At 37.6% G+C, this 15,571-nt stretch overlaps 1 protein-coding gene across 1 annotated transcript; it reads left to right on the top strand.

The window, feature by feature from the left end:
- The first annotated feature begins 14,734 nt into the window (after positions 1-14,734).
- On the top strand, positions 14,735-15,244 carry RTL1 (retrotransposon Gag like 1). The gene has a single exon (XM_053707672.1). It carries the CDS (start codon positions 14,735-14,737, stop codon positions 15,242-15,244), a length of 510 nt encoding a protein of 169 aa, XP_053563647.1.
- The last annotated feature ends 327 nt before the right edge of the window (positions 15,245-15,571 follow it).

Raw genomic sequence — 15,571 nt, 5'->3', positions numbered from 1 at the left:
CCATATCCTCTGGAGGTTTGCCTTTCTTATGTATCAGGGTTATTATTGCGTCCTGGAAATAAGATGACTTCATTTCATTTTGTATGTAATATGTATTATATAACTTGGTTAATGTTGATATAAGCTCCTCTTTTAGTATCTTATAAAATTCTGCAGTGAGACCGTCTGGACCCGGTGCTTTATTTGCTTTTGCCTTATTAATTGCATCTTTTACTTCTGCTTCTGTGATCGGATTATTGATTTGTTCTAGTGTTTCCACTGCTATTTGTGGTAATTTTATTTTCTTCCAAAATGTATTTTTCTCATCTATATTAACATATGACTCTGCATATAAATCTTTATAAAAATTGTGAAAAGCTTTACGAATTTCTGTGTTTTCTTTATGCACTCCTGTCTCAGTTTTAAAAAGTGTGATAATGTTTTTAGATTTTCTATGTTTAGTGATTTTTGCTAGATGTTTTGCTGCTATTCCTTGGTAGCCCTGGTAAATATTTCTTATTCTCAAATCTTCCAAGGCCCATTTATTTTTTAGGAAGATTTCTCTTTCAGCCTTAGCTTCGGTGTATTTTTTCCATGTGCCTGAATTTGGTTGGTTTAAATATCTATTATACATATTTCTAAGTTGGGAGGCCAGATGTAGTTCTCTGTGTTTATTCTTTTTTTTTTTGTCTTAATCATATAAGATTTGATTTCACCTCTAAGCATCGCTTTGCCAGCTTCCCCAAAAATTTCTGTTTTATTAAAATATGATTTATTGGACTGATAATATTCATTCCATTTTCCATGTAACCAATTTACGAATCGTTTATTGTTTGCCATATAACCTGGGAAACGGACTGAATTACGGTTTAATCCTGTTATCTGTGATGTTTTTATGTGCATAGAGATGATAGCATGGTCTGATATTATTATCTCTGCTATTTGTGTATCGATATCTAATGTGAGGAGTTTTTCCTCTATTAGGAACATGTCTATCCTAGATAAATTTTTGTGTGACTTAGATTCGCAGGAATAATTACGTTTATCTGGATTCTGTAACCTCCAAATGTCTTTCAGGTTTAATGTCTTGCTCATCTCTCTCAGTAGTCTTGCTTCCCTTTTATAATCGTGTTTGTGTTTTATATGAAACCTGTCCATCTCTGGATACATTGTTAGGTTAAAGTCACCTGCAATAATCAAATTCTCTCCTATAAATGGAATTAGTTTGCTTTTTATTTTGTCCCAGAACTCGATGTCCAGTTTGTTTGGTCCATATACATTGCAAAATGACCAGATTTTAGTATTGATCTCAACTTGAATAATCATGTACCTCCCCGCTGGGTCTAGTTCTTGTTTTCTTATTTTATATACAATTTTGTTGTTAAACAAAATTGCTACCCCACATTTTCTTTTATTACAGGGGGTCGCTATTATTTCTGAGATCCAATTAGCTTTGAGTTTAGGGATTTCCTTTTCTTTCAGATGTAATTCTTGTAAGAAAATGACATCTGGAGTGTATTGTTTTAAAGTTTTTAAAATAAGTTTACGTTTAATGGGGGAGTTAATACCTCCCACATTCCAAGATACTATATTAAGGGTAGACTGCATTTTATTCTGGCTCTACCTAAAAAAAATACCAGAGAGAAAAAAAAAAAAAAAAAAAAATGCGAGATTGGTACATTTCCCCAATCTCTATTAATATGTCCAGTACACCCAGCTTTGAGTAGGGGGAGGAGAAGGGGGGGAGAATAATTCTGATAGACACCCAACTCAATGGGTTAAGGTTTTCATACTTTATTTGCCATATAAGCATGAATTGTTTAATTTGAAAAATGTAATATAATAAATCCATTTGTTTTGGGGTTTGGATTTGGCTTTATATCGTCTGAATTATATCAGACACTCGCTTATGTCATATTTTAACATTGTTTTTTATACAGTATGATTCAGCCTCTTCTACTGTGGTCAATATCGTGAATCCCTCTGTCTCTGCTATGGCTATTTTTGCTGGGTATCTTAAGGTGGCCCTACAGCCCGCTTTTAATAAGGCTGTACAATAGGGTGCCATCGCCTTTCTTTTTGACGATGTATCAACAGAGTAATCTTGGAATATATGTATTTGTTTTGTACCTAGCATTAGTGGCTGTACTTTCCTATGCTCTCTCATTATGTTGATTTTATCCTGAAAATTTAAATATTTTATTATTACCATTCTTGGTCTTATATTGCCATCTGAGTATTTCCTGCTACTGCCTGTATTATGTGCTCTCTCCACTGTTAATTGGTCTAATGGTGGCTGCATCCCTAGTAGTTGAGGTAGTGTAGTTGTTCCAAATTTTAACAGATCACTGTATTCTGTGCTCTCAGGTAGACCCACTATTATTTCTGCGGGATCTATCTTCTAAGTCATCTATTTACTCTTGGAGACTATTTATTTTATTCGTATGATTTGATATAATCCCTTCATGTATGTTAGCTCTGTCTTCCATTTCAGAAACTCTTGCTTCCACCTCTATAATTCTTTTTGCGAATTGTTTTATCTCTAGTGAGAGTCCCGCAATCTCTTTTTTAACTATGTCAAATTGCGGAAGGAGTAGCTCGGCTAGCTGGTTAGTTGTCATTTGGCTTTCAGGACTAGGTGTTCTATGGGTTAGTGTTTCTAAGGTAGGCTCTGGGCCTGTATCCAATACCATTTTACTTTTTTTCTTCGTCGGCATTGCCGGGGATCTGAGCTTTGTATTTGTGATATATTTTTCCATACAGCGGATTTGTTATTACTGATTAATCTGTTTCACAAAACGTTCTAAGTTCTACAAGCAGTTTTCTCAGCAGCTGCATTCACATGTAAAGACTCTATCTGTTTGCCGGAACCTCCGGTTTCCACAGCTACTCACTAAGGAGCTACTTCGTATCAACAGTCATAGATTGAACCCTCCAGGTTGCACTGTTACTTGGGACTCCTTATTACAGTTACCTGCCTAAGTCCTTCTTCTACAGATCTCAGAAGTAAGCCACGCCCCCCGCTTGATCGCCGCTCACACACAGGAGCTGTGAGCGGTTTCGGTTCAGACTTCTGAAGGGTAAGGAGCTGTGCTTCTCTTCTCTGTGCATATTCACTGAATATTCCTAGCAAAGGGCAAATGCTACTTGTGCATTAAGCTTCACTTCACTAATTTAACAACTTGATGGCAATTCCCAGTGAAGGTGTGATCTAACACTCAATACCATCACCATTAAAGCAGAGCATACTCAGAGGAGAAATATATAAAGAACTCTCATGTAAAAGAGCAATATATATATACCATACCTGCTTTCCAAAATACTATACTCTGTGATCATATAATTTGAGGGTTAAAGAGAAATACATTTATGTCAAGAGGTTACCAAATGCTCTTATGCTATATTATACAATTGTAGCAAAATAAGAGTCTGTTATTTTTGATTAAACTTCACTGATATTCCCTGAACTTCTCCTCCATATAAGTTCAGAATTTAAAGTGATACATCTACATATAATAAATTCAGGTTTTCAGTTGCGATCCAATCATTCCAAGTTGTCCCATGACAGAATAACTTAGCCTTTGTAAATGGATCCAGCAGACCTACCACAGATCGTGTATAATCTCCCACAAAGAGTGGATCAATAGTCCCAAGGACTACGTGAGCTACAGGTGGAAAATGAGACTTTAAGAAAGGTGATCAAAGACACAGTCATTCCAAAGTCACCTTCACAAGAAAGTACACCTGAACCGTTAGTGTCACCTCCTGAACTTTTCACTAGTGACAGGACCCAGTACAGACACTTTAAAAACACCTGTCTTTTGTTGTTCCACCTGAAACCCAGAACTTATGCTACTGACAACATCAAAGTGCTAACTTTAATTTCATACCTAAGAGCTGAACCTAGAGTATGGGTAGACTCCGTTTATGAAACACACAACCCAGTTCTAACTTCTCTCAATTCTTTCTTAACTGCAATGGATGAACTCTACTCTGACACTAACCTACAGCTAACTGCAGAAGTGAAAATGAGAAGACTTAAACAAGGAAGCCGACCAGTAGAGTCCTATATAACGAAATTTAAACAATATGCTACCAATTTCCTCTGGAATGAAGTAGCACTACGCAACCAGTTCAGACTTGGCCTCTCTGAGGCCATGAAAGATGAATTAGCCCAGACAGCTCTACCTGATTCACTGGAAATGCTTATGAAATTAAGCATGCAGATTGATAGAAGGCTAAGAGAGAGAAAAACTGAGCGCCATGGTCCATAGAGCTCCTTCAAAAAACCAGGGTTATCTACAACTCATAGTACACACTCAAGTTCCAGTTCACCCACTGCAGAAGCCATGGAGTTTGGGTTCATTCGTGGTCCACTGACTCTCGAAGAACGGTTGAGATGTAGAAATAAAGGATTATGTATGTACTGTGGCAACGCTACCCACACTGTCAGAGACTGCCCTATCCTGGAAAAAAATAAATCCAGTAAGTCTACACCTTTATTGACTTCTTTAATTGTTTATAACAAACCCATTCATTGCGTCATCTCTCATTACAGTGGGATAAAAATCGCTTGAAGAAAAGTACAAACTGACGAAAATTCAGATAAAAGTAATCCCCAGAGACAGGATCTTTTGCCGGTGCTAGCCACATCACGATCCCACCTACAAAACTACTTACATAAGGAGGCATTTATATCTTAGGAAGATATACTTCCATGGAGGTAACAAATCTGGTACCCTGCTCGCTAGGGCCTTAAAGCGTAAAACATTACACAACTACATTCTCAATATAACAGCAGACGACGGCATGGAAACGTCGGACTCAAATCTGATAGCTAAATCTTTCATGACCTACTATGGGAATCTTTACAATCTCCCCTGTAATGAGCGGGTAACGCAAGCAGAATTATTAGACATTTATATTCAAAGTGCAGATTTGAGTAAGATTCAAAGAGAGGACAAAGAGAGCTTAGACGAACCGATCAAACTACATGAAATACTGAAAGCTATTAATGACCTTCCATCGCATAAAAGTCCTGGACCAGACGGGTTTTCAAACAAATATTACAAAACATACAAGGATATATTAGCGCCACATCTATTAGAGTTATATAGATATATAGATAAGGAAGGACATCTCCCCCCGGAATACTTAGAAGCCCAGATTTCAGTTATTCCCAAACCAGGTAAATCCCCCACGCATCCCGGTAATTACAGGCCCATCTCTTTATTGAACACTGATTTAAAAATCTTTACAAAAATACTGGCTAATAGGTTGAACCGAATACTCCCACAGATTATCCACTCTGATCAGGCTGGCTTTGTGCCTGGTCGAGAGGCCAGGGATAACACCATCAGATCACTTCAATTAATAGATCACGCTAAACATACAAACACGGATATGGTGGTTATTTCCACAGACGCTGAGAAAGCATTTGATCGCCTAAACTGGGATTTTTTATTTGCTACACTTAGGGAGGTGGGTCTGGGGGAGGGTATGCTTCATAGAATTCAGAGCCTTTATCATGCATCATCAGCAAGGGTTAGAGTAAATAATATGATGTCCGATCCCTTCATTATCCACAATGGCACAAGGCAGGGTTGTCCGCTTTCCCCTATCTTATTCATAATCAGCATGGAAGTCTTAGCACAGAAAATAAGAAGTAATCCGCTGGTTTCCGGCATTAAAGTAGGCCCTTTAGATTGTAAACTCTCGCTATACGCAGACAATGTCCTGTTCACGTTATCATCACCCCAGACATCTGTCCCTGAGGTCCTGAAAGTTCTCAAACAATTTGGTGACTTTTCCAATTTCAGGATTAATGAACAAAAGTCAGAAATGTTAAATATCTCCCTCCCACCTCAAGAATTTCAGACCCTGTTACAGTCCTGCACTCTTAAACACCAACCACAAGTGATCAAATATTTGGGGATGTATCTTGCTACAAACACGAAAGCCCTCCTAGAGCTTAACTTCACTAATCTACTTAATACTATATCGACAGATTTAAAGACTTCGAAGGACTGTACCTTTTCATGGTGGGGTAGACTCCAAATTTTGAAAATGAATGTACGCCCTAGGTTGCTGTACGTGATTCAAGTTGTCCCTATCACCCTACCACAGGGCTTCCTTACTCTGATACAACACGTTTTAGATTCCTTCGTTTGGGGTAGCATAAAACCCAGAGTTAAGAAGGCAACTATGTACAGGTCAGCCAGAGAGGGAGGGTTGGGTCTGCCTAAGATAGAAACCTATTATCAGACCACGGGCTTAGAGAGAATCATAGAGTGGCACAGAAATAGGGACTCTAAGGCTTGGATTCCAATAGATTCACATATACTTCACTCCCCCTCTCCGGGAGCTTTATGTTGGATAGCAGGGCAGAATCGACCCCCATGGTTGAAGACATACCCGCTTTTTACACCCATGGGGCCTAGTTATCAAGCCGTCAACCTCAAATACGCTGGAATTCCGCAGCGTATTTGTGGCGAGGCTGATTCGCCTTAGTTATCAAAGGCTAAAAACCGGCAAAAGTAGAATTTTGTGACGTAAACTTCGATCCGCCGGACTCAGTCCGACACAGATCGATTCTTACGTCACTCCAGATGTTCCGCACACAAGTGCGGCACAATCTGACTACTTTTGCTAGTTATCAAAAAACTAGCAGGTACGCTCGGCACTTTTCGGCCCAGCGTACCTGGTTTTCATAGGAATCAATGGGAGTCTGACCATAGTGAAAGTACAAGTTCGCTGCTGCCAGAGTATCCCATTGATTCCTATGGGAGCTGTCTACACCTAACACCCTAACATGTACCCCGAGTCTAAACACCACTAATCGGTCCCCCCTACAACGCCGCAACTAAATAAAGTTATTACACCCTAAACCGCTGCTCCCGGAGCCCACCGCAAGCTACTCTATACATATTAACCCCTAAACCGCCGCTCCCGGAGCCCACCGCAAGCTACTCTATACATATTAACCCCTAAACCGCCGCTCCCGGAGCCCACTGCAAGCTACTCTATACATATTAACCCCTAAACCGCCGCTCCCGGAGCCCACCGCGAAGCTACTCTATACATATTAACCCCTAAACCCGCCGCTCCCTGACCCCGTCGCAACTATAATAAATGTATTAACCCCTAAACCGCCGCTCCCGGAGCCCACCGCCACCTACATTATACCTAGTAACCCCTATCCTGCCCCCCTACACCGCCGCCCTCTATAATAAAGTTATTAACCCCTATCCTGCCAATCCGCACCTCGCTGCAACTAAATAAATAGTTTAACCCCTAAACCGCCGCTCCCGGACCCTGCCGCAACCTATATTAAACTTATTAACCCCTAATCTGCCCCCCCTACACCGTCGCCACCTATAATACATTTAATAACCCCTATCCTGCCAAACCACTACACCGTCGACACTGTAATAAATTTATTAACCCCTAAACCTAAGTCTAACACTAACCCTAACACCCCCCCTAACTTAAATATTAATTAAATAAATCTAAATAATATTTCTATTATGAAACTAAATTAATCCTTTTTAAAACTAATACTTATCTTTAAAATAAACCCTAATATAGCTACAATATAAATAATAATTATATTGTAGCTATCTTAGGGTTTATTTTTATTTTACAGGTAACTTTCAATTTATTTTAACTAGGTACAATAGCTATTAATAGTTATTAACTATTTAATAGCTTACCTAGTTAAAATAAAGAGAAATTTACCTGTAAAAATAAAACTAACCTAAGTTACAATTACACCTAACACTACACTATACTTTAATAAATTATTCCTATTTAAAACTAAATACTTACCTGTAAAATAAACCCTAAGATAGCTACTATGTAATTAATAATTACATTGTAGCTATTTTAGGAATTATATTTATTTTACAGGTAACTTTGTATTTATTTAACTAGTTAGAATAGTTATTAAATAGTTATTAACTATTTAATAACTACCTAGCTAAAAGAATAACAAAATTACATGTAAAATAAATCCTAACCTAAGTTACAATTAAACCTAACACTACACTATCATTATATAAATTAAAATAAATTAACTACAAATAACTACAATTAAATACAATTACATAAACTAAAGAGATGCTTTTATTGCACTGTAAAATGGATTATAGAGATTAATTCGGTGAATTACTGGAACTTGCAATTGATGGAAGTGTGTGACCAAACTTAAAATATAACCTTTATTTATTTTATTTTAAAAAAGACAGCATAAATTGTGTGTGTATGCTACCCTGGAGAGAGTTAAAAACACACTCTCTGTTGATTGTAAGATACTTAGCTTATATGATATCACTAATATAAAGTACTTGGTAACCCTGTTGTAAGACCAAGATTGTATTCTAGGTGTATCTGTATATTTGTCTATCTAAGGACTGTATGGCCTAATATATGGCCAATCCTTCAGATTATCCCAAGTGGGTATTAATATATGGTATACCTGTTATACTTGAACTCAATGGTCTTTGTAGGTAAATAAGCTTTTAGGGCATTATGAACATCAGTGTTCAGCTCTATAACCAATATACAGTAAGCCGATACTAATGTATGCACTTGCTGTAAAATATCTGTTGGTTACTCTAGGTTTTGAGGATTGCCTTTATGTCAGTCTCTATAATGCATGACTTGTACTTGTTTATTTAGTTAATTTTGCAACTCTAACTGATATTGATTAAATTCAGTATGATTGTGCATATACAGCTGCATAGAGGGATAAACTCAGATTTCAGCTAGTGGTAATTTAAGACAGTCTGAGCCCTGTAGTACTACACCTAATGGTGTCAGAATACTTATCGTTTATAGCATCTTAATAGATTCTGGGAATTCCCAACCTGTCTGGAGCTGTATTTAAAGTGAATATTTAGACTAAAGCTTCTTAATTGTGCTTAGATAATAAAATTGTGCTAAGATAATAAAATATTAGACACATAGTGTCAAATAATTACAAGCTGTAATTTAGTAACGCTGTAGCACTACTGAAGCAAAAACAGTGCGACAGTAAAAATAAGTTTGTATGCAATTTAAGCACAATTAAGAAGCTTTAGTCTAAATATTCACTTTAAATACAGCTCCAGACAGGTTGGGAATTCCCAGAATCTATTAAGATGCTATAACGATAAGTATTCTGACACCATTAGGTGTAGTACTACAGGGCTCAGACTGTCTTAAATTACCACTAGCTGAAATCTGAGTTTATCCCTCTATGCAGCTGTATATGCACAATCATACTGAATTTAATCAATATCAGTTAGAGTTGCAAAATTAACTAAATAAACAAGTACAAGTCATGCATTATAGAGACTGACATAAAGGCAATCCTCAAAACCTAGAGTAACCAACAGATATTTTACAGCAAGTGCATACATTAGTATCGGCTTACTGTATATTGGTTATAGAGCTGAACACTGATGTTCATAATGCCCTAAAAGCTTATTTACCTACAAAGACCATTGAGTTCAAGTATAACAGGTATACCATATATTAATACCCACTTGGGATAATCTGAAGGATTGGCCATATATTAGGCCATACAGTCCTTAGATAGACAAATATACAGATACACCTAGAATACAATCTTGGTCTTACAACAGGGTTACCAAGTACTTTATATTAGTGATATCATATAAGCTAAGTATCTTACAATCAACAGAGAGTGTGTTTTTTAACTCTCTCCAGGGTAGCATACACACACAATTTATGCTGTCTTTTTTAAAATAAATAAATAAAGGTTATATTTTAAGTTTGGTCACACACTTCCATCAATTGCAAGTTACAGTAATTCACCGAATTAATCTCTATAATCCATTTTACAGTACAATAAAAGCATCTCCTTTAGGACCAACAGTCTTATTTAGCCTGTATAGTCCATTTTTTGTTAATTAAGTATTTCATATGCTTATTGCACTGCTCCTTAAGTGTTCAGGTATAATCCTTTAAAATTGCATTACTTTAAGCAAAAATCAAAGATAAGAAACAAAACACTTAGGCAGATAATTTATGCTTAAAAAATAAAGGTTCAAAATCTCTTCCTAAACAATTACATAAACTAACTAAGTACAAAAAAAAAAAAAAGCTAAGTTACAAAAAATAAAAAAAATAGGTTACAAATATTTTTAAAAATATTACAACAATTTTAAGCTAATTACACCTAATCTAAGCCCCCTAATAAAATAACAAAGCCCCCCAAAATAAAAAAATGCCCTACCCTATTCTAAATTAAAAAAAGTTTTACCCTTACCAGCCCTTAAAAGGGCCTTTTGTGGGGGCATGCCCCAAAGAGTTCAGCTCTTTTGCCTGTAAAAGAAAAATACAACCCCCCCCAATATTAAAACCCACCATCCACATACCCCTAATCTAACCCAAACCCCCTTAAAATAACCTAACATTAATTAGTCGGTAAAGAAGGATGTTCCGCGTCGGCGGGATGAAGATTGAAGACCGCGCTTGGAAGATGACATCGCCTGGATAGAAGACTTCTTCAGGCCCTCTTGGAAGATGACATCGCCCGAATAGAAGACTTCTTCAGCGCCCGACTGGAGGATCACTTCATCGGATGGAAGATTTCTTCAGCGCCCCCTTGGATGATCACTTCTGCCGCTCCGGATCTCCTCTTCGGTTCCATCGCTGCTCGGCTGAGTGAAGACGACTAAAGGTAGGATGATCTTCAGGGGATTAGTGTTAGGTTATTTTAAGGGGGGTTTGGGTTAGATTAGGGGTATGTGGGTGGTGGGTTGTAATGTTGGGGGGGTTGTATTTTTCTTTTACAGGCAAAAGAGCTTAATTCTTTGGGGCATGCCCCACAAAAGGCCCTTTTAAGGGCTGGTAAGGTAAAAGAGCTTTGAACTTTTTTAATTTAGAATAGGGTAGGGCATTTTTTTATTTTGGGGGGCTTTGTTATTTTATTAGGGGGCTTAGATTAGGTGTAATTAGCTTAAATTGTTGTAATAGTTTTAAAATGTTTTGTAACCTATTTTTTTTTTTTTGTAACAGCTTTTTTTTGTACTTTAGTTAGTTTATGTAATTGTATTTAATTGTATTTATTTGTAGTTAATTTATTTAATTTATTTAATGATAGTGTAGTGTTAGGTTTAATTGTAACTTAGGTTAGGATTTATTTTACAGGTAATTTTGTATTTCTTTTAGCTAGGTAGTTATTAAATAGTTAATAACTATTTAATAACTATTTCTAACTAGCTAAAATAAATACAAAGTTACCTGTAAAATAAATATAATTCCTAAAATAGCTACAATGTAATTATTAATTACATTGTAGCTATCTTAGGGTTTATTTTACAGGTAAGTATTTAGTTTTAAATAGGAATAATTTATTAAAGTATAGTGAAGTGTTAGGTGTAATTGTAACTTAGGTTAGTTTTTATTTTACAGGTAAATTTCTCTTTATTTTAACTGGGTAAGCTATTAAATAGTTAATAACTATTTAATAGCTATTGTACCTAGTTAAAATAAATTGAAAGATGCCTGTAAAATAAAAATAAATCCTAAGATAGCTACAATATAATTATTAATTATATTGTAGCTATATTAGGGTTTATTTTAAAGGTAAGTATTTAGTTTTAAATAGGAATAATTTAGTTCATAATAGAAATATTATTTAGATTTATTTAATTAATATTTAAGTTAGGGGGGTGTTAGGGTTAGTGTTAGACTTAGGTTTAGGGGTTAATAATTTTATTACAGTGGCGGCGGTGTAGTGGGGGGCAGGATAGGGGTTAATACATTTATTATAGGTGGCGACGGTGTAGGGGGGGCAGGATAGGGGTTAATAAATTTAATATAGGTTGCGGCATGGTCAGGGAGCGGCAGTTTAGGGGTTAAACTATTTATTTAGTTGCGGCGAGGTGCGGGATCAGCAGGATAGGGGTTAATAACTTTATTATTGAGGGCGACGGTATAGGGGGGGCAGGATAGGGGTTACTAGGTATAATGTAGGTGGTGGTGGGCTCCGGGAGTGGCGGTTTAGGGGTTAATACATTTATAAGAGTTGCGGTGGGGTCTAGGAGCGGCGGTTTAGGGGTTAATACATTTATAAGAGTTGCGTCGGGGTCTAGGAGCGGCGGTTTAGGAGTTAGTAACTTTATTTAGTTGCGGGGAGGCTCCGGGGGGCGCCGGGTATAGGGGGTAAGAACAGTGTAGTTTAGTGTGGGTGCTTAGTGACAGGCTAGCAAAGAAAGCTGTCAAAAAGCCGAAGAGCAGCGAGATCGGATAAGTGATAACTCTCACAGTCCGCTGCTCATCGCCCTGTACTTGGTGCGCAGATTTTTGACAGCTTTTTTGACAACTTAGGCGAATTTTTGCAGGTCTGCGGCGGCGATGTGAGGCGAGCTTAGGCGGGCGTATTGGGCCGGCGAAGGCAGGAAAAGTAGACACGTGATAACTACCCCCCGATGTGTTCGAATTATGGGACACTTTGATAAAGAGATTCCCAGGAATATCAACACTCAGATCACCCATGTCCCCAATTTCCCCGAATGCTGAGCTATTAGGGGGGGTAATGTTTGACAGGAATAACCTGAATAATTGGGAGATGGGTTACACGGTTTCCCCTATTTAATTTACTCAATGAGGGCAAACTCAAAAACAGGTCAGACCTTACAGACATCCTAGGTGGAGTTTTTGTTAGTCACTTACAAGAAATCTCACACCCTTCGAACAGACATGCCTATGACAAGTTCAGCACATCACACCTTATCATGGGCTAAGAGACTCCTAGTTAATGCACAGAGCTCAAAACTTCCTGATTATATAGAACGCTGGCATAGGGAATTGAATAAGACTATCACAGAAGCAGAGTGGGGTTAAAAATTTTAATAATACAAAGAAAATCTTCATCCTCAGCTAGATTTTTAGAGACAAATTACAAACTCCTGACTAGGTGGTACTTAACACCTACCAGACTTAAATGGATTTTCCCTGCCTCGTCGGACCTTTGTTGGAGGGGTTGCGGGGAAAGGGGGATGATGACACACATATGGTGGGCATGTCCTAAATTGTCACCTTTTTGGTGAGGGCATGCAGAATATCCTACAAGTCATAATGGGGCGGGGGGATTCCTATCAGCTAGACCCGACAACGGCCCTACTGAACCTGTTACCTAAATGTAAATGTAAATTAAGAAACACAACTAATTCAGTTGGCATTGAATTCTGCTAGATCCTTAGTCGCTAGGCTCTGGAAATCTCAAATCTGCCCGACCCTAAAGGACTGGCACTCTCACATGACAGATACCTTGAGAATGGAAGAATATGGTTTCTTTTAAATCGAATAGGTTAGGATTCCTTCCATGATTTAAAATTCATCTGGGATGAAATCCAAATGATCTGAGGATAGAAGGGGGGAGCTTTACACAAGTTACAGGAGTGACCTAGGGGAGTGACAGGCCTAGTGTTTTCTTAGAGAGGTATGGCTGACGTGGTCCCACCCCTGCCTGATACTCTAATAATGACCTCTTTAGCTTAGCACTTCTCTCAAAGGTTGATAGTTAAATACAAAGTCGAGGGATACCACTAGATGTGTAGAATATATACAAATATGATCTTAAATTAAGAAATTTCGGCATAGTTTTGTTGTTGTTTGAGTTATGTTTTGTACATTGGGGTCATTGTCAATCACCATGCATTTATATGGAGTGGGGCGACTGTTTTCAAATGGACTTATCACAGACAGTCTAGCTCTACTATTTCATTTTACTATATGGGAGTTTGTTCTCCATTCTTTTGGAGACTGATGGTTTCTCCCTCTTTTGTTTCTGTTTAAACTTTTGTATCAACAATGACATCCTTTTGTACCATGCTGCTAAATAATGATAATAAAAATGAATAAATAAAAAAAAAAATCGCTTGAAGAAAGAAGCTATCGTTGACACTGGGGCACAAGGATATTATATAGATAAATCACTTGTAGTAATTAATAAAATTCCACTGATAAAAAAACTCTCTCCTGTCTGTATTCATGTTGTAGATGGTTCAGAAATAACATCAGGACCAATCACTCATCACACTATTCCTCTATTAGTGACTACACAAACAGCACACCATGAATACATTTCATTCTACGTAATTCAATCTCCTCTCTTTGAAATTGTTCTGGACATACAGTGGCTTCAACAACATGAAGCAACCATTAACTGGAAAACCTTACAATGCAGTCTGGATTCCCCCTATTGTCGTGAGACCTGCTATACCCATTCTCCTTTGTTACAAATCACAGAATCCTCTGTGGAATCTGCAGCCATTCCACAAGTCTATTCTAAGTTCATAGAAGTATTCAGTAAAAAGGAAGCAGTGACCCTACCACCTCATCGTTCATACGATTGCCCCATAGATATAAAATCAGGAACTTCACCACCCTGCGGACGTCTCTATCCCCTCTGCCAACCAGAGCTTGATCATTTGAAAACTTACTTGGAAGAAAATTTAAGAAAAGGCTTTATTAGACCTTCTGTTTCCTCCGCTGCAGCCGGAATATTCTTCGTAAGGAACAAAGACCTATCCCTATGTCCCATAATCGATTATAGGGATCTCAACAAAATAACCAAGAAGAATAGATATCCCCTGCCACTGAACTGATAGAACGTCTACAGCATGCAAAAATATTTACGAAATTGGACTTAAGAGGTGCCTACAATTTAATCCATGTCAGAGAAGGAGACGATTGGCTAACTGCCTTTAGAACAAGATATGGGCTGTATGAGTATCTCGTTATGCCTTTTGGGTTGACCAATGCACCTGCAACCTTTCAATTTTTCATCAACAACATTTTCCGTGATCTGCTCGATACCTGTGTTGTAGTTTATTTGGACGATATCTTGATCTACTCAGCAACATTGGAAGAACATATAAAGTATGTGAGTTGGGTTCTCTCCAGGTTACAAATTCATCGCCTTTACGCAAAGGCTGAAAAATGTCAGTTCCATACACAAGAAATATCCTTCCGAGGATACTTCATTAGTCCCCATGGGATTCAAATGCAACAAGATAAAGTAGAAACTGTTACGCAATGGCCTGAACCTAGAAACAGGAAACAATTACAACGTTTTTTAGGTTTTAGCAATTATTACAGGAAATTCATTAAAAACTACTCCACAATTGCTAAACCTCTTACCAAGCTCCCTAGTTCTAACTCACCCTTCAGATGGAACCCACAAGCTAATGATGCCTTTCAATTCTTAAAGAGTTCATTCACAATAGCACCAATTTCTTTGCTTCCCTGATTCTTCATTACAATTCATCTTAGAAGTGGACTCTCTGAATACGCCTTGGGAGCTGTACTCTCCAACAAAAAAGTCTAACTGATCCTCTCTACCCGGTTGCTTTTCTTCTCCAAAACCCTTACTCCTGCTGAATTGAATTTCCTGTGGGGGAGAAAGAACTCCTGGCGATCAAGAAGGCATTCAAGCATTGGAGACACCTACTAGAGGCTACTGAACAACCAGTGATTATCTTTACTGATCACCGCAACTTAGAGTTTCTACAGAAAAAATAAAACCTTGTCTGGTAGACAAGTCAGATGGAATCTCTAATTTAGCATTTCAATTACC

Source organism: Bombina bombina, chromosome 1, assembly GCF_027579735.1.
Source record: "Bombina bombina isolate aBomBom1 chromosome 1, aBomBom1.pri, whole genome shotgun sequence".
Lineage (NCBI taxonomy): Eukaryota > Metazoa > Chordata > Amphibia > Anura > Bombinatoridae > Bombina > Bombina bombina.
The sequence above is the reverse complement of the archived record's forward strand: the minus strand, read 5'-3'. Positions and strand labels throughout refer to the sequence as shown.